General features: G+C 34.3%; 1 protein-coding gene and 1 long non-coding RNA gene across 2 annotated transcripts; both read right to left on the bottom strand.

The window, feature by feature from the left end:
• Positions 1 to 2,456: 2,456 nt before the first annotated feature.
• LOC139980195 (uncharacterized) lies at positions 2,457 to 5,327 on the bottom strand. Its single transcript, XR_011797480.1, has 4 exons — positions 4,997 to 5,327; positions 3,645 to 4,762; positions 3,144 to 3,274; positions 2,457 to 3,035 (listed from the first exon to the last, which is right to left on the bottom strand). It is a non-coding gene; the product is annotated as an uncharacterized lncRNA (long non-coding RNA).
• A 2,512-nt stretch (positions 5,328 to 7,839) lies between these two features.
• On the bottom strand, positions 7,840 to 13,688 carry LOC139980189 (uncharacterized). Its single transcript, XM_071991661.1, has 4 exons — positions 13,533 to 13,688; positions 13,241 to 13,386; positions 11,316 to 11,450; positions 7,840 to 10,839 (listed from the first exon to the last, which is right to left on the bottom strand). Exons 1-4 carry the CDS (start codon positions 13,561 to 13,563, stop codon positions 10,693 to 10,695), a joined length of 459 nt encoding a protein of 152 aa, XP_071847762.1. The 5' UTR covers positions 13,564 to 13,688; the 3' UTR covers positions 7,840 to 10,692.
• Between the last annotated feature and the right edge of the window lie 6,402 nt (positions 13,689 to 20,090).

The raw sequence follows: 20,090 nt of genomic DNA, 5'->3' as shown, positions 1-20,090 counted from the left end.
GTTTTGACAGCAGGGAATAGAGGAGGTAGATACAATCCTCATACAATATTCTGTAATATAAATTATTACAGTAAACAGCAACAATTGACTTTTTCACCCAAAGGCCATATACTTGATGTGGCTTTAAAAGTTGCTTCGAAAGCCAGAAATGTTCGTGACTTTGTAAATGGTATTCACAACCCGGAGGGGGAGGGGGGGGGGATGACTGCTGTATACTATGAAAAGGTGAAGGTGTCGAGAGAAAAGAGTTATTTTGCCTCGTCATTACTTTATCATTTGTCTCTTTTCCTCTGGGAAATGTGATATAATGATAAAGGGTTTCTGTTACATTGATATGGATGTAGGTACAAATAAACTGATTTATGTTGCGAAAGATTAAACTTAAATCAGCCTTTTAAGTTGATTTCTTCTTATACATACATATATATATATATATATATATATATATATATATATATATATATATATATATAGATATAGATATAGATATATATATATATATAGGCTATATAGATATATATATATATATATATTGTTTATATATATATTGTTTATATATATATATATATTTATATATATTTATATATATATATATATATATTTACATATTTATATATATATTTATATATATATATATATATTTATATATATTTACATATTTATATATATTTATATATATATATATATGTATATATATATATATATATATATATATATATATATAATAAATAACAAAACTTTAGTTCCTGGGGTCCATAACCTAGTGGTTAGTGTGTCCGCACATAAAGCGGGAGGCCCGGGTTCGAATCCCGGTGGAGGCTGGAAGTTTTTTCACTGTTCAGGATTTTCCAACTCACTACGATTTCAATTATATATAAATTCATTGGCTTTGTTGTTTACCTAAATTTCATTAACAACAGTCTGTTCAAAGCATCTCTTTCGAGATCCGGTATTAGGAATCGAAATGATTTCGAGTTGGTTAGCATCATGTTTGATCTCTAGAGCAAGGCAAATATGTCTCAAAAACAGAACTAGTATTGATCGATACAGGTGACAAACGCCTACAGTGAAATTACGACCTTACGAGATGCGTTTGAGGGCACCTGTTAGGAAAGCCATAGTCATAGCGTACGGTACCTTCTGACACAACACTCAGTAATACTAAGTCGAACTGACAAAGGAGTATCACAAATAATGGTAAGCCATCTGATTTAATATCAGTTATTATTTATTAACAAACAATACATCATATGATAATATCGTCCAAAGGTTTGTCTTTTTAACGAATGTTTGAACTTAACTTATACTCTTATGCTTTTGTCAATGCTTTACAGACCAAGTTCAGATTAAAGAGCGACCACTGTTGTATCCCGAAAGTACCAACACCGTGTTTATTGCACAACCGGTACCACATGTACCTCAGGTCATATGTTTTAATTACATTCTGAAAGCTTTATTTGTTTCAGCAAAACATCTAATTACGAAATATTTCGTAAATATCTCTTCAACTTCCTTTGACACTATACTTCTAACTGATAGTTGATTAATACACCAATAATAAATGGTTATGAGTGCAATAGTGCAAATATTTCATGAGTTGAAAGATGTAATTTGTTCCATTCAATGAGGCGCATTCACGAATGGAAACCATTCATTATTTGTTTCATACAACACCTTCAAATTTGGATATAATTGGATGTAAAATGCACTCATGCAACAGATTGTTTTGAACAGACAGGTTTCTCTGCTCTCTTACCATTGAAAAAAGTGCTATCAAAAAAGTATAACACATGGTTCTATTTCATAGAGTGCAATAGAGCGGATTTTGCATGCAATCGACGAGCAATTGACCAATCAAATGGCCGGAAAGTAATTAGGTGTTGTATAACGGTGTTAAAGGCATGGGTCTATAAACAGTGTTTTTGACTAGAGTCAATGACTGTGTACTCGAGTCAGACTCGAGTTACATTTTGTGACTCTACTTCAGATAATCAGTTAGTCAGTACTGACATGACTTTACTGTAACATGTGTCATTATTTCATGTTGTATATCGAGAGTGGAGAGATAGAGAGTGTAGGTGAGTCATGAACAGTCATGCAAGAGTTGCTCAACATAATAACGACTTGTTAAGTTTGGGTTAGGCGTATTGTTAGCTTTATTATATATATTCGATACCAAAACTAGGAAATTCTATGTGTGTTAAGTGTGAATGACGGTACTGTTTGCTCACACCTCACAATAGTTTTACAACTGGAAATTGTAAACACTTTTCAAATATTCAATGTCTGACCTTGTGCACAATGATTTCACAGTTAAACGTAGATTTACCGTATAGTATATACACAGATATATATATATATATATATATATATATATATATATATATATATATATACATATACATATACATATATATATATATATATATATAACTGAATTGATTTTGATGAAGTAGTTGTTAAAATTATGAGGGAGCATATGATTTAAATATTGCTAAAGAAACAGTAGTCTGATGAGTGGTGATATCAAAAGCCATTAATGTTTTCAATAAAGTCCAAAGAGGACTGCGAAGAAAGTTAGGGAGTACCGCAGATAATTCTGAGAATACGTTTCTGTAAAATATGAATCTTATAAACATAACAAGAAAAGGAGAACCCCCCAAGAGGTGTACTGTATAGGTAATGTACGGAAGAATAAGTGCTTTGTAAATATAGAGTAATGCTTCTTTCGAAAGGGAGTCTTTCACTTTAAACATAATACCAGTACCTTTAAGCTACTTTGTTACACACACCATTAACGCGAGGAACCCATACGATGGCAAAACCATAAATACCGATAGTATGATGTAGATGTTTTTATGTTTAAATTTTCATAATTGGTTTATGTTATTGATTACGCTATTGATGAAGACGTTAAAAGCGATGCAAACAATCACCAGAATCGCGAAACATACAGTTGCAACGCCTGTCAGAATGGCTGCGATATTTGCGTGTGACAGAGCATTGTGGATGTTGGTGCCGATTCCAGTCAAAGCCTGTAGAAATGACGGAGAAAGTAAAAATTAATCACATGCGAGCAATGTTATTTATTACCTGAGACACTCTTGGGGACATTTTTATATTTATTATTCAATGTTGCTTACCAGCCATCAGTGTTGCCTCAGTGTTGAGGATGTTAAGCTTGCAATATTGATTGTTATTGGTGCCATTCGTTTCTAACAACTCCGTCGCCTCCAGACACTTATAAATAACACGCTCAGAGCAAAACATGTAACTGAATGATAGAAATGAAAGAAAAATAGTAATTGATGGAAATAAAGGTGTCATGGTAAAACGTCCATCATAGGATTGAAAATTATTTAGAGTTATACTCGATTGGATTGGTCAAACTAACATTAACAGGCGACAAAATAGTCAACGCTATTTCAAACAATCAGTCACGTGTATACATTTTGTTACGTTGGAATGCGAGAGGTCTCGATAACTAATTTTTAACGAGACACAAGCCTGGGTTCGTTTCCGTAAGGAACACAGACAAATTGACGAGTCTAGAGAATTAATATGAGAACGTAAACTATATTGAACAATGGAGTTTGATCCAACAACAACAAGTGGTAATTACAAATATATAGAAAATTACTCACAAACTTAACAAGATAGGATACACTTTAAAACACGCTGGTCTCTTCCTACGGCGATATCCCTCAGCGGCCACGACCTTGATGATGACGATTCTCGGTCCGTTGTACCGTTAAATTCACTGGTCCTCGACGAAGTTTCTCGCGATCCCACAAACAGCAGTCACCTTCTTTCCGGCGATGCTCCAATATAGAAGACGGACTTCCAGCCACAATAAAGTGAAGCACAAGTCGAACTTCTCGCCGACTAAATATTACCAGAGTCAGTCCAAAATCAGCTTTATAGCCACCAACTCCTGGCGTAACGAACTTCCTCAACGGAGACAGAAATTCTTCACCTTCTCCGAAATAAAGACTGGAACACTGAAATTTCACAGCAAAGTCCTCTTCAAACTTCTGAATGGAAGTATAGAATCAATCTTGGTATCGATATCTCAATCCTTCAGAAACTACTGGAAGTTGAGCACTGACGATATATAGTAGAATGGTATAATATGTGTCGTCGCTTGTATTCGTTCAGAAACTGAGAAACTCTCCGATCTGGGCGGGCTTTTATACGATTCGCCATGTCAAGAATCATCTAGATCTTTCTCGATACACCTGGGTAACAATGCGACCCGGTTTCTACGTTTCGCGGAAGTCCTTTGCATATCTCGCGAACATTCCAGAGAGTCCACGAAGATGTGTGCACAGCTTGCACGCGATCTCACGTAAACCGACGTTAACCCGAGACCAGCGCGTCATCATAAGGAATATACCAGAACAATCGTGTATTATAACATTATTATAACATTATTAACATTCACGGTAACCCGACCTAATTTCTCAAATACTGATTCATCACGTAGGCAATTTCAAATACTTTCTATATTATAACATTAGGTTCCTCACTAGCAGTGACTAGCGTTAGGCTACAATGGGCCCTCTTAACACTTTATATAATACAAACAGCCATTATCAATCAATTATCTTCAGAATACTGACCAAAATAGCAAATACTATGGCCGGAATGGTGCAAAACAACGGCCAGAAAGACAAAGAGCACACAATGGACAGACCAAGGACAATTTGGCCTTGGTCCTAATGGAAGTTATAACATTCAAATCTTCCGGGCTACGAATAATCTGTAAAAAATAAAAAATAAATGAAATCTTTAAATTTTTATAAGAGTAATTTTGTATAAATAAGGGTTAATATAATATAGTCATATAATATATATTTATATTTACACATATATATATATATATATAATTATATATATATTTATATATATATATATATATATATATATATATATATATATATATGCAAGGACAATATAAAAACGTTTTTCTTAAAGTGTCGCCATGATAACAAACCGCCGGACCGTGCCGATGTACTAGTAGTAGATGAGCTTCCATGCAGATAGAATCTGTGTATATTCTATACGGTAAATCTACGTTTAACTGTGAAATCGTTGTGCAAAAGGTCAGACATTGAATAATTTGAAAAGTGTTAACAATTTCCAGTTGTAAAACTATTGTGAGGTGTGAGCAAACAGTACCATCATTCACACTTAACAAACATAGAATTTCTTAGTTTTGGTATCGAATATATATAATAAAGCTAACAATAAGCCTAACCCAAACTTAACAAGTTGTTATTGTGTTGAGCAACTCTTGCATGACTGTTCATGGTTGGGTGAACAAGAAATTTTGAGGCCTATGCACAATGTTGGAAATATGAATTGCTAAGTGAATATAAGGTGCATATATTTTGTACATTGTAGATGTATGAATTCCATATTTTATAAATCTCTAGTTTTGTCCCTAATTCAGGTTTGTGAAGGCATGTGACAATTCGTCTGATTTTCGAAAATGAAGTTCAGTGAAGTCATCAACTCACAAGTCAATTGATTTGATCGCAAGCCAATCCAAGTTACAAGTCGAGACATGTCAAGTTACAAGTAAATTCACTGATTGTAAGTTGAGACACAAGCCAACTATAGCAGTAACTAAAGTCATGTGCAATACATAGAGGTATAGGCCTAAGAAAATTCAACCAGCTCAAATATAAAAAGGCTGCATCTTTGTAAAGTGATGATATCGGTCCTGTGGTTGACTTGCTTCGTGAGCTCCAGTTACAATGCTATGAGACGAGTAAATTCTACAAGATTAGTCATTTGCATTAGATAGCAGCTGGACGTTATTTTAAAACTTGTACTTCAACCTCTCCCCACTCTGTAGCTCTTCCTCTCTCGGTATACAACATGAAAGAATGACATATATTACAGTAAAGTCATGAAACATGTCATTAAATTATATATCATTGCCTGACGACAGTCACTTACTCTGTACAGCCAAAAAAAAAACTCATCTTGTACCAGGTGGTGGTGGTGGTATATATTCTTATGGTCATATTTTTTAGAACTCGTTACACATATTACCCAAATGAAACATTCTGAATACATCATATTGCCGAGGGAAGGGATACTCAATTTCGCCTATTGATTTTATGCTTAATGTCACTAATGTGGAACATGCAAACCCAGTTAGCGAATCATCGGAACATACCATACCAAAGAAATATTGATAAATATAACATTAAATTATGAACTGATGCCAAATCGTTTTTTTCTCATAATTGTATCTTATTTCTCCATCCTCGATTTGTTTGTGACGTCACATCATACGTCATCACGCTTACATCGATACTTGTAGTTATGTCGTGGTAGTTTATACCCACCAAAAAATGTCTTCCCTTTGAGGCGCAATAAACGACATATGTCTCCCATTGTGTCGTGGAAGATAAAAGAAACAATGAATGTTTGTTTCGATCTTCTCTTACTTAGCCTTTCTTTCCATTTTCTTGGTGTCAAACAATCTGTTAGTGTCTACACTGGTGATGTCAACAAGTCAAATATATTCAAACCTAGTCAAAAGTCATATGATTTTATCGCTAAGTCAAGTCAAGTTTATGTTGGAAATTAAATAAAATTTATGTAAATTTTATATTTAATTTAAGGTATCAATTAGACAATTCTTTCCTGTTTTATGTAATTATATATAAATATATATATATACATAATATATATATATATATATATATATATATATATATAAATATGTACATAAATATATATATATATTTGTATATATATATATATTTATTTATTTATATATATATATGTATGTATATATATATAAATATATATATATATTTATATATATATATATTTATATCATGTATAAACGCTGTACATGGATCATGGTCACGGTTGTTATCAGGTGTTTTGGTGTACTTGAAGTTTTATTGAAATGTTTTCTACTTCGCCGTCAGCTATACGGAGATCCTCGATCTGATAACCGAACGACTTGCATATATTCAAATTTCTCAAGAGATGTTTGTCAAAGAAAAACGACAATTTCTCCCAAATACATGACTAGAGGACACCGTGACACTACTACGTATAGGCTATATAAGAAGACTGATTACAAGAGAAGACTTCAACTTCGATCTTGATACTACATAACTATCTTGATATTAGGCCTATACGGCGGGAATGAGGCGGAGGGGAAGTTGGGGGGGGGGGATGAATGTCTTAGAGAAAATCAGTTGACAACTTCTTAGACTTTCAATCATTTTAAATTTCAACATTAAATCCTATACCATTCGATAAACTATCTTTATTAAAGTTGGTACGTAGAAGACGCCAGATAACGATTAAAGAACATTTGAAGATCTTATCCCAAACCGTACTATGTATATCAAATAACTCAGTACAACGGAGCCCGTTCATTATTGTGGTCGTGCCATGTTAATATATTTCAATCGGTCAAACATTGTTTTTTGGTGGGGGGGGGGGGGGCGATTCGTTTCCCCATTTATTCGCGGATTGAGTTTTTGTCCCCGGGTGACCCTAATCTCTGTCTAAACACCCCCGTATGCATTTCTAAGATCCGAAGGCAGAAGTATCTTGATCTGCTTCGTTGGATATGGGCTGTCGGAGATCTGTTGGAAATGATTTCTGACATAGCCTATACATCTTAAATGATATAAGCAACCTTTGAAAACAAAAGTGAAGTATGCTTTCCACTTCGATGTTTCTTCAACGCTTTTGGGATGTGACAGGTTTCCGTAGGAAATGAAAGAGAGAATAGGCTTAATAGCAGCTAAAAGATTAGAAAGTACTAGACCGTACTTGGAAATGGATAAATATGAGTAAATCTTTCAAGTTCATATCATGCATGATGCATGTATTAAAACAAACTTGAGTGATCAAGATCATCTGAATTAATACAGCCTATGCCATTCAAATTGTTAAGTTATTCACATTTAAAGTTGTGTTAGAATGTTTGAAAATTCTCATTTTACTCAAACTCGATGCCGAACTCCTCATCAGGCTGTTCGGGCTCCGTTATCACTGCAGGGATTTGGTTCGAGCTTCTTTTATTTGCTGTGGCTACCTTGATTGATATACAACCCATATATGGGTGTGACGTCATGTTTATTTGTTGTCGTTTGCCATAATATGAACAACGCATATCATAGGGTTGAAGTCAAGACGAGAAATCCTTGTCAGAACCTCCCAGTTTTAGGCCGACGTCAATAAAAAGTAATATCAGGTTAACTCGGAGTTTATATCATTCCAAGGCAATTCACCCCATAATGAGAATTCCATCATCGGTGTAGTGTACATACCACCAAATGGCTCATTGGCTGATTTTAAGACACACATGGAAAACATATTTCTCACTATAACCAATCACCAGAGTACTACGTATATTATGGGATATTAGAACATTAACTTGTCCAATTTTAGTAAGTCTAGAGATTTTTTAAACATTATGTACTCGTACGGGCTTTATCCTACGATAACAAAATCTCCTCGTCTTAGTAGTAATGTAGCTACTGTTATTGATAACATAATAACGAATGTTAATTCCTCTCTCACTACAGGCAAACTCATTACTGATTTAAGTGATCATATGCCTATATTCCGAAAGGTTCTTGACAAGACAATAAGACAAAAGAATCCTTTCATATACGAAATTTTAACAGATTCAACATACATTTATTGATGATATTGACAAGGACACATGGAATGAGGTGTTAACTAAAGTTGATACTAATTCAGCTTACAACTCATTCTTTAACACTTTTAATTAAATTTATAATAAGTATTTTCATCATCTGTTAATTACTAAAGGAAATAGACGCAAGAGAAAACATTCATGGTAACTAAGGATAAACTTAAATCTATTAAAAGAAAAAACACATATCTACAGAATATTATCAAAAGCTCCTCCAAATAGCAATAAAGAAACTTATGTTGCTTACCGAAAAAAGTTAAACCACACGATAGATTTCTCTAAAAGTTTATATTTTGACAACACATTCAAAGATAGAAACAATAGTGTAAATGATACCTGGGACGTAATCAATGAGGTTCTAGAGTGAGACCGTTAGAAATAATTGTACCCATCTGTTTTCAAAGACGGCGATCACGAAACCAGCGACGATCAAGAAATTGCAAACGGCTGTAACAATTTCTTCATTAACCTTGGACCCTCACTTGCCACCAAAATCAATCATACTGTAAAATCAAACAACCCTATATAAAATAATTATAGTATGCGAAACACTATTTTTACCTACCCTGTCAGGGAGGAGGAATTTTTACTTGTAGCAAATCATTGCTTAAAGCCAAAGAAAGCAGCTGGGTATGATGATTTCAAGCCAGATGTTGTTAAGCGGGTATTACTTTTCATTGTCACCCCTCTTACTCAAATCTGTAACATATCGTTCACCACTGGGGTATTCCCAGATAAGCTGAAGATTGCTTAGGTCTTTCCCCTTTTTAAGAAAGGGGAATCCAATATCTACGAGAACTACCGACCAATCTCTATTACTTTTCCAAAAGTATCGAACGTCTCATGTCCAACAGAATGATAAATTTCCTCCATGCTCATAACATACTATGCAAGGAACAATTTGGGTTCCGCCCTGGTCACTCAACTGAGCTTGCCCTGGCAGATGCCATTGATAAATTACACCACAGCCTTGATTAGAAGAAAACATGAATTCGTATATTCTAAGACCTATCAAAACCTTTTGATACCATTGACCAATGTATTATTCTAAACAAGATATCATTCTACGGCATTAGAGGACCAACCCTTTTACTGGATGGAAAGCTATACTTATCGAAACGTTTACAGAATACTTCGTATAAGAACATTATATCTGACTATGCTGAAATCCGCTGTGGTGTTCCTCGAGGTTCAATATTAGGACCACTTGTATTCATTATAATTAAAATTATTTCTAAGTTGAAGCACTACTTTTCTCAGAATATTCTTAAAATGCTTTACCAAACATTAGTATTCCCCACTTTTCATATTGCTCTATCTTTGAACAGACTTTGTTAATGAAATGGAGGTAAACGACAAAGGCAAATGAATATATATAATTGAAATCGTAATGAGTTGTAAAATCCAGAACAGTGAAAAACTTCCAGCCACCACCGGGATATATATATATATCTATATATTTCTATCTATATCTATATATATATATATCTATATCTATATATATCTATATATATCTATATATATATATATATATATATATATATCACAAATTTATCACAAAATTGGTGGATCGGATCTTGCTACTCGAAGTTTCACGCCGTAGCGATCTTCAGGCAAGTGATATACTGAAGCCTAGTACTCCCTATATATATACATGTATGTTAAGGCTTTTTTCTGGTACTGTTGAGTGATCTTAAATGCCTGCATTTAGATACTAGTTCTGTTCGTTTGTTAAGAATTCTTTCCTTCTTAGAGTGTGCGTTGATGATCGCGAGTTTCTCCTCCAGGCACAGGCTGCATTGTGTGGTCCCGTTAAGTAGTAGGGTGTTGGATTGCTTGAGGATTGACCACTCAATTTCGTAACCTTCCCCTTTATCCTTCAGGTCCCTTCAGGTAGTATGAAGCAAAACAGCTTTAAGATTAAAAACATTTCTGTGTAAAGTTAAACTATTTGATTCTACATGATACCTTTATTTTCCATTTTAGTAGACAACGTAGTTGTTGTTATAAATGACGCCAGATATAATCAACCCAATTAGGTAAATTCCACCTGCTGCGCATGTCAGAATGGCTGCGAGCTTTGCGTAGTCCCTAGATTTGTAGATGTTGGTGTCAATTTCAGTCAAAGCCTGTAGAAATGACGGAGAAAGGAAAAATAAATAACATGCGAGCAATGTTATATATTACCTGAGACACACTTGGGGACTTTTAATTATATTTATTAGTCAGTGTGGCCATCAGTGTTGCCTCAGTGTTGAGGATGTTAAAACTTGCAATATTGATTTCAATTGTTGCCATTCGTTTCTAACATCGCCATCGCCTTCAGACACTTGTTCGTATTAGAATAAATAACTCGCAAAGAGCAAAACATGTACCTGAATGATAGAAATGTGAGAAAAATTGTAATCGATGGAAATAAAGGGTGTCATGGTAAAAACGTCCATCATGGGATTGCAAAATTATTTAGAGTTATACTCGATTGGATTAGTCAAACTAACATTAACAGGCGACATAGTAGTCGACGCTGTTTCAAACTACCAGTCACGTGTATACCTTTATATAATACAAACAGCCGTAATCTAAATATTGTCTTCAGAATACTGACCAAATAAACAAATACTATAGCCGGAATGGTGAAGAACAAAGGCCAGATGAACAAAGAGAAAAAGATGGACAGCATCAAGGACAATATGACCTTGATCCTTATATGAGTTTTCAAAGCATCCGAGCCACGAAAAATCTGTAAAAGAAGGATACAGGAAAAAATCTTTAAATTTTTAATAGAGTAATTGTTTTTCCATTTATTATTGAGGGCGTCGTGCCGATTTATTGTGGCTGATTATAGTCATAGATTATAAATAATCAAATTGTTTTGATGTTGAGCAACCCTTGTATGACTGTTGACTTATGGTTGGGTACACAAGGAAGTTTGAAGCCTTTCGATAAAGTTGTTATTATGTTGAGCAACTCTTGCATGACTGTTGATTCATGGTTGGGTGAACAAGAAATTTTGAGGCCTATGCACAATGTTGGAAATATGAATTGCTAAGTGAATATAAGGTGCATATATTTTGTACATTGTAGATGTATGAATTCCATATTTTATAAATCTCTAGTTTTGTCCCTAATTCGGGTTTCAAATTGTTAAGTCATGTCACAATTCGTCTGATTTTCGAATATGAAGTTAAGTCAAGTCACCAACTCACAAGTCAATTGATTTTATCGCAGGCCAATCCAAGTCACAAGTCGAGACATTTCAAGTTAAAAGTTAATTCATTTGATTGTAAGTAATTGAGACAAAACCCAACTCTAGCAGCAACTAAAGTGATGTGCACTACATAGAGGTATAGCCTTAACAGAAATCAACCAGCTCAAATACAAAAAGGCTGCATCTTGGTGAAGTAATGATATCGGTCATGTGGTTGACTTGCTTCGTGAGCTCCAGTTGCAATGCTATGAGACGAGTTAATTCTACAAGATTAGTCATTTGCATTAGAAAGCAGCCGAACGTTATTTTAAAACTTGTACTCTAACCTCTCCCCACTCTGTAGCTCTCCCTCTCTCGATACAGTACATGAAAGAATGACATACGTTACAGTAAAGTCATGAAACATGATCGTTGTCTGACGACAGTTACTAACTCTGTACAGCCAACATAACTCATATTGTACCATCGGAGGTGGTGGTGGTGGGGGGATGGGGGAGGAGGTTCTAAAATTACACACTGCCATAAATAACAAATTTATATTTTTAACTCGTTACACATACTAACACAAAGTTGAAACATTCTGAATACATCATATCGTCAAGGGAAGGGATACTCAGTTTGGCCTACTTATGCTTAATGTTACTAATATAGTACATGCAAACCCAGTTAGGGAAACATCAGAAAATACCATACCAAACAAATATTAAATTATTAACTGATGCCATATCGTCTTTTTTTCTCATAATTGTATCTTTTGTCTCCATCTTCGATTTGTTTGTGACGTCACATCATACGTCATCCCCTCTTACATATCGATACTTGCAATTATGTCGTGGTAGTTAATACCAAACAAAAAATGGCTACACTTTGAGGCGCAATAAACGACATATGTCTCCCATTGTGTCGTGGAAGATAAAAGAAACAATGAATGTTAGTTTCGATCTTCTCTTACTTAGCCTTTCTTTCCATTTTCTTGGTGTCAAACAATTTGTTAGCGTCTACTCTGGAAAAGTCAACAAGTCAAATATGTTCAAGCCTAGTCAAAAGTCATATGATTTTATCGCTAAGTCAAGTCAAGTTTTGTCACTACTGACTATCTGATTATCTGAAGTTGAGTCACAAAATGTAACTCGAGTCTGGCTCGAGTACAAAGTCATTGACTATACTCAATAACACTGTAAATAGACCCATTTAACACCGTTAATCAACTATCAGTAAGAAGTAGTGTCAAAGGAAGTTGAAGAGATATTTACGAAATAATTCTGAATTAGATTTTTTGCTGAAACAAATAAAGCTTTCAGAATGTAATAAAAACATATTACCTGAGGTACATGTGGTACCGGTTGTGCCGTAATCACGGTGTTGGTACTTCCGAGATTTTGTGGTCCGGGATACTGTGGTTCGGGATATTGTGGTTCGGGATATTGTGGTCCGGGATACTGTCGCGGCTCGTCAATCTGAAGTTGGTCTGGAAAACATGGACAAAAGCATAAGAACATAAGTTAAGTGTAAACATTTAGTCCATTTTGTTAAAGAAAACACTTTTGGACGAAATTATCATATGATGTAATGTTTGTTAATTAATCCTGTCTGATGTTAAATCAGATGGCTTACCATCATTGACCAAGTTTTTTTTATCCTCCATTGTCAGTTCGGCTTCGTATTACGGAGTGATGTTGTTGTGTCAGAAGGTACCGTACGCTATGACTGTGACTGTTACTTCCCTAACTGGTGCCCAAGAGTGCGTCACGCATGAACAAACAGTCGCAAACACGGATTAACTTAAACTGTAAGTCCCCAGCGGTACGAAAAGTGCTTTTTATTCTTGTAGAATATGAACGGGGTTTCTTGACGTCACTCCTCATTAATATTTAATTAGGTTAAACTTCGAAGGTCTATTTCACAGTCATTAACCAATTTATATGTCTGGTAGTAACTGAATTTGATGAAAGAAAGGTGTTTAATCCAATCTTTATTAACAAAAGACACAACAAAAAAAGAGTGGAAATGGAATTTTGGCCGTATTTTCCGAACGTAAATAAACCACTTTGGATCTGTTTGGAAAAATTGTTGTTTTTTTCGAGGGTGGGGGGGCATGAATATCATTATTTCCAATTTTGAAAACTAGAATTCGCTGGAAAAAATCCTTTACCACGAATAAGTATCCATTTCTCTTCAAATCCTCCTGTAACGAAGTCAACTTCACGGAAAATAAAGACGCACACGAATACAGGTTACGAATACAGGTTCCGAGTAATGTGGTGACTCTCCCGTTTCACGTTGGTACGTGTTGCGCGAGATGCTTTAACTAAGCGTGATAAAACTATTGGAATTGAATTGCTTATATCATGGAACTCCATGCTTATATCGTATATGGTGGATAGGGGCATAAGGACGCCTGGAGATCATGAATTTCTCACTGCCAATACATCGGTTTGGTACATCCGCACATAACAATACATGCAAGCAATGCCGTATCGTAACAATCGCTACTTATAGCACTACTCGCTGAAACCAGGCACTCAACACTGGTATCAAGACAGGGGACTTTTTTAAAGGGTATATATCCGACATAGCTAGTTTTGTGGAAACACGCAGATTATGCAACAGGGAATTAAATTTGACACGTGAGAGCCTGAGAGGGCATTTTGGCTTAAACATAGCCAGACAAAGCTCTAGTTTACCCACTGAAAAGATAGTGCATGGTTTCCACTGTGACACCACCATAAGGTTAGCTTTAAGGGAGTTTTGGTCAGAGAACTTTTTTTCTTAGAAATGACACGAATTTTATTTTGGTCTCTTTATTCCTCGTTAATATTACATAAATCTTTGAAACTTAAACTGTAAGAAAATAGCAACGCAACAAAACATAACTTTTATACAGAATGAAAAGACTTGAGGTAAATCAGAATGAAGGCAAGTCCAGGAATGGCAGGAAAATTTGGTCGAGCAGTTAAAAAGTACATGAGTATAATAATATATCACCCTAAATAAGATATAAGGAACAATTTATATATGCTCCCAGCAAAAAAAAATATTACCCTAGTCTTACAGAGGTAAACTATGGTTAAATTGGGGTAAATTTGCCACAGTAGCCCTATAGAATAAAATTATGGTACATACTTAGTTTACTTTACAAAAACTGTACATAACATATTCTGTAAACCTGTTTAACCTTTATATTGTTGTCATGCTTGTTTTGACTGCAGTACTTATTGACCAAATCTGGTCCATATCAAATAGTAAGCCGTAATATGCATACGACATTATGACGTACAGTCTGAGTTGTTTTGTTGTATGTTTCAACTAGGCCAGTTATGATACAATCAACCCATGGGTGAAATGTAAGGTAATTTGTGAAATTAATAGTTATCAAAAGCAGAGAAATAAGATTTGACTCTTAATTGACAAATAAAGAAGAACCGTATCAGAAACGTGAAGTTAACATTCCCTGCGTAGATTGGTTACATCAATAGATGCTTTGAGGCAACCTAATAATTAGTCATACGATGACATAAGTTTATGAAATTACATCTTAAATGGGTAATTTAACATGTTTGTGTTAAGATAACGACGGGTCAAGTCGACACCAAGCAGTTGGAACTTTTTAGAAAAGTACATACAATTTCTAAAATATATTCACGGTGAAATAACCGTTTGCTTGTATACAATAACTAGAAGGAAGTGATTTTCCATGCAGAAACACTATATCAATATATACTATACGGTAAATATACGTTTAACTGTGAATAAATTGGACACAAGGTCAGACATGGGCTAATTTGAATCGTGTTAAAAAAATCCTTTTGTAAAACTGTAGTTACTTGCGAGCAAACAATACCGTCATTCACAATACACATATGATTTCTTAGTTTAGTATACCATAATATATCATAAAGCTAACAATACGCCTAACCCAAACCAAAAAAAGTCGTTATTGTGTTGAAGCAATTCTCGCATGACTGTCGATCCATGGTTAGGTGAACAAGACATTTTGAGGCGTATTCACAATGTTTAAAACTGGAATTGCTAAGTGAATATAAGGTTACAAGTTAATGCATTTGATTGTGAGATGAGTCGCAATCCAACTATACCTTGAATATACTCAATATATGATGGACCTTGTTGGGTGGGGGGGGGGGTCCTATACTTGCTGGTCAAGTTACAGATCAACTAATGTAGAAGTGAAAATTGTGCATATTTATGACTTTCGTCCCAGTTTAGGTTGGATTTAAACATAATAAGTATCTATACACTCATGTTATATTTCAAAGCACTCGTACTGATAATATCAGTATATAAATATGTTTCTATCAGAATAAGGGCAAAGAACTGTTCATACTGTCAGTACGATCAGTACTTGTGAAGAATGATAAAAGAAGACAGTATGGCTGGTATAAGCATGAGGAAATTAACCCAAAGGGCTGGCCTTGAAGTACTCTAATTCAGTCGATTCACACTACTATAAATCTTAATGTTATAAAATGTACATGGCTTAGCTTGGTACAAGAACAAATTAAAAGAGGGCATAAATATGGAGTTGAAATGACTTTAAATTGAATTTATGGAATTCTCTTTAAAAATCTAGATATTACTAATAATCATCTGTGTAAGTGTACTTATTCAATATAACTTAACACTCCACATGATTCTTAAATATCAAATTCTTAACTTCTAAACGTCCAATTTTAAGATGACAATTTGCAAAAGTCATAAATATGTCAAGCCATTAATATATATATATATATATATATATATATATATATATATATATATATATATATATATATATATATATATATATATATATATATAGTAGCGACAATGCCTTTAAATTCTACATCAACACAGTTAATTTACAAGGATCATTAGCAAACGACTTTCCATCAAGACGTTATAACGTTTGATAAATATCAATAAGTTGAGAAATTGAAGAATAATTATTATTTTTTTTATGCTGGTTACGTCTGTTTTTTCTTTAGTACATGAATATTTATCATTTAATTTACATATTATTTACAGTATGTTGCTCTCACTTTCATTTCATTGGTTAATTAGTTATCGTCTTACTTTTGTACATGAAAGAGTTAGAATTATTATTATTATTATTTTTTCAAAAAGTTGCTCATCAGTATGGTATCTTGTGGATTCAGATATCGGTATCATTCAAACATACATACACACACGCATACAACACACAGACACACGCACACACATACATACACCCATACATACATACACCCACACACACGTAAATACATACACGCATACAACACACAGACACACGCACACATATACATACACCCACCCACACACACGTACATACACCCATACATACATAGACATGCACTCAAACCGATGAAAGCATCATACTTCTATGACATCGTGCAATAGCACCAACATAATATTGGGTTAAAATGATCACAAATTCATTTCTATGCAGAGCATCTTTTTTATTCAAAATGGTTTCTTAAATGATTTGATTTAATATATGTTTATTTATATTTCCTTAATTTTTTCAGTTGACTAACACTTTGAAAACTGATGGTATTTTTACTAACTCTTAATTTGCCTTTAATCGCTTTTATGGAATTTATCTATCATACGTTTTATTCTCTCTTATTAAACATAATTGTATTTTATGCTATTTATACTGGAATGAAGGATCGGAAACTGAAACTATAACCAGATCTAACAGCTAGGACATGTTCCTTTTGTATTTATGTGTGCTATGAAAAAGAGGTTCGACCCACACCCTCTATCCACTCTTGTTCAAACATATATTAATTGGATACCACCATATACAAAACAGACGTAACAACACAAACTGTGCACTAGAGGTAAATATATTGTGTACAAAATATCTGTTTCATTTCGGTAAACTGCATATACACAGCGGAATCTAAATATACACCCAATTTATGAGAACAAATAATAATAGAAATAACTGACCTCAGAATGACAAAATAAATCAGTTTGAACATTTCTGTTATCTTCTTTTTATTATTCCTGTCCACAAATGGCTTTCATTAATCCTCTCATATATATTACTATAAAGATCAATCAACGAACAGGACCAGCATCAAGAAATCAATAATTATTCTTCAATTTCTCAACTAATTGATATTTCATCAAAACGTTATAACGTCTTGGAGTATTAAGTTATATTGAATAAATAAACTATAAACAGATGATCATTTCATTTTATATTCCTTAGTAATGTCTAGATTTTTAAAGAGAATTCCATAAATTCAATTCAAAGTCATTTCAACTCCATATTAATGCCCTCTTTTAATTTGTTCTTGTACCAAGCTAAGCTATATACATTATATAACTTTAAGATTTACAGTAGTTATTGTAATCTCTGCGTGAATCGGTTGAATTAGAGTACTTCATGGCAAGCCCTTTGGGACAATTACCTCATTCCTATACCAGCCATACTATCCTCTTTTATCATTCTTCCCAAGCACTCGTACTGACAGTATGAACAGTTCCTTGCCTTTATTTTGAAAGAAACATGATATTTATATACTGCTGAGTATATAGAGACTTATTAGGTTTAAATCCACCCTAAACTGGGACGAAAGTCAAAAATGTGCACAATTTTCACTTCTTCATTAGTTGATCTCTAACTTGACCAGAAAGTATAGGAACCCCCCCCCCCCCCACTCACCCAACAAGGTCCATCATATAATGGTAGTTAAGCCATAAATTAAGAGTATATCCAAGGTATAGTTTTGATTGCGACTCAACTCACAATCAAATGCATTAACTTGTAACCTTAGCAATTCCAGTTTTCAACATTGTGAATAGGCCTCAAAATGTCTTGTTCAGCTACTGTAACCATGAATCGACAGTCATGCAAGAATTGCTTCAACACAATAACGACTTTTTCGGTTTGGGTTAGGCGTATTGTTAGCTTTATGATATATAATGGGATAGTTAACTATAAGAGAATGTGTATTGTTAATGACGGTGCTGTTTGCTCGCACGTCACTATAGGTTTACAAAAGGGAATTTTTAACACGATTCAAATTAGCCTATGTCTGACCTTGTGTCCAATTTATTTACAGTTAAACGTATATTTACCGTATAGTTTATATTGATATAGTGTTTCTGCATGGAAACTCACTTCCTCCTGGTTAGTCTACAATCAAACAGTTTTTTCACCGTGAATATATTTTAGAAATTATATGTACTTTTCTAAAAAGTTCTAACTGCCTGGTGTCGACTTGACCCGTCGTTACATTATCACAAACGTGTTAAATTACCCATTTAAGATGTAATTTCATATATATATATCATATGAATAATTATTATGTAAATGTGTTGTCATTCTTAAAAAAAAAAAATCTCTGACCATGCAAATGTCCAACAAAGCTGACCTCATCGTGGTGTCACAGTGGCAACCACTCTCTCTTCAGTGGGTGAACTAGAGCTTTGTCTGGCCATTTTTAAGCCAAATTGCCCTCTCAGGTGTCAAATTTAATTCCCTGTTGTATAATCTGCATGTTTCCACAAAACTATAGCTATGTTGGAAATATACCCAGTAAAAACTCCCCTGTCTCGATACCATCAAGGCTCCATAGGCTGCTTACTAGAAACCCCATGTACAATTTCAGGAGGGTGAATTTGAAGGGGCACTGGCAGGGCTTGTAGTCTTTGTAGTGGCAGGGCTTGAACTTGGAAGAGCACCAGCATGGGTCCATCTCATGAGAGTCTCTAAATAAATTATTGCTGTTGATAAATTCAAACCAGTGTTGAGTGGCTGATTTCAGCAAGTAGTGCTATAAGTAGCGATTGTTACGATATGGCATTGCTTGCATGTATTGTTATGTGTGGATGTACCAAACCGATGTATTGCCAGTGAGAATTTCATGATCTCCAGGCGTCCTTATGCCCCTATCCACCACAGAGAAGTCATTTCACGGCCATGAATAGTTCCTGTTATCATACGATATAAGCATTGATATAAGCAATTCATTTCAAAAATAGTTTTATCACGCTTAGTTAAAGCATTTCGCGCATTACGTACCGCCGTGAAACGGGACAGTCACTACATTACTCGGAACCAAAAAAAAATTCTAAACACTTCGAAAGTGGTTGATTTAGATTCGGAAAATATGGCCAAAATTCCATTTTACTCCTTTTTTGTGTCTTTTGTTAATAAAG

This window comes from Apostichopus japonicus, chromosome 14, assembly GCF_037975245.1.
Source record: "Apostichopus japonicus isolate 1M-3 chromosome 14, ASM3797524v1, whole genome shotgun sequence".
Taxonomy (NCBI): domain Eukaryota; kingdom Metazoa; phylum Echinodermata; class Holothuroidea; order Aspidochirotida; family Stichopodidae; genus Apostichopus; species Apostichopus japonicus.
This window is presented reverse-complemented; position numbering and strand designations above follow the sequence as displayed.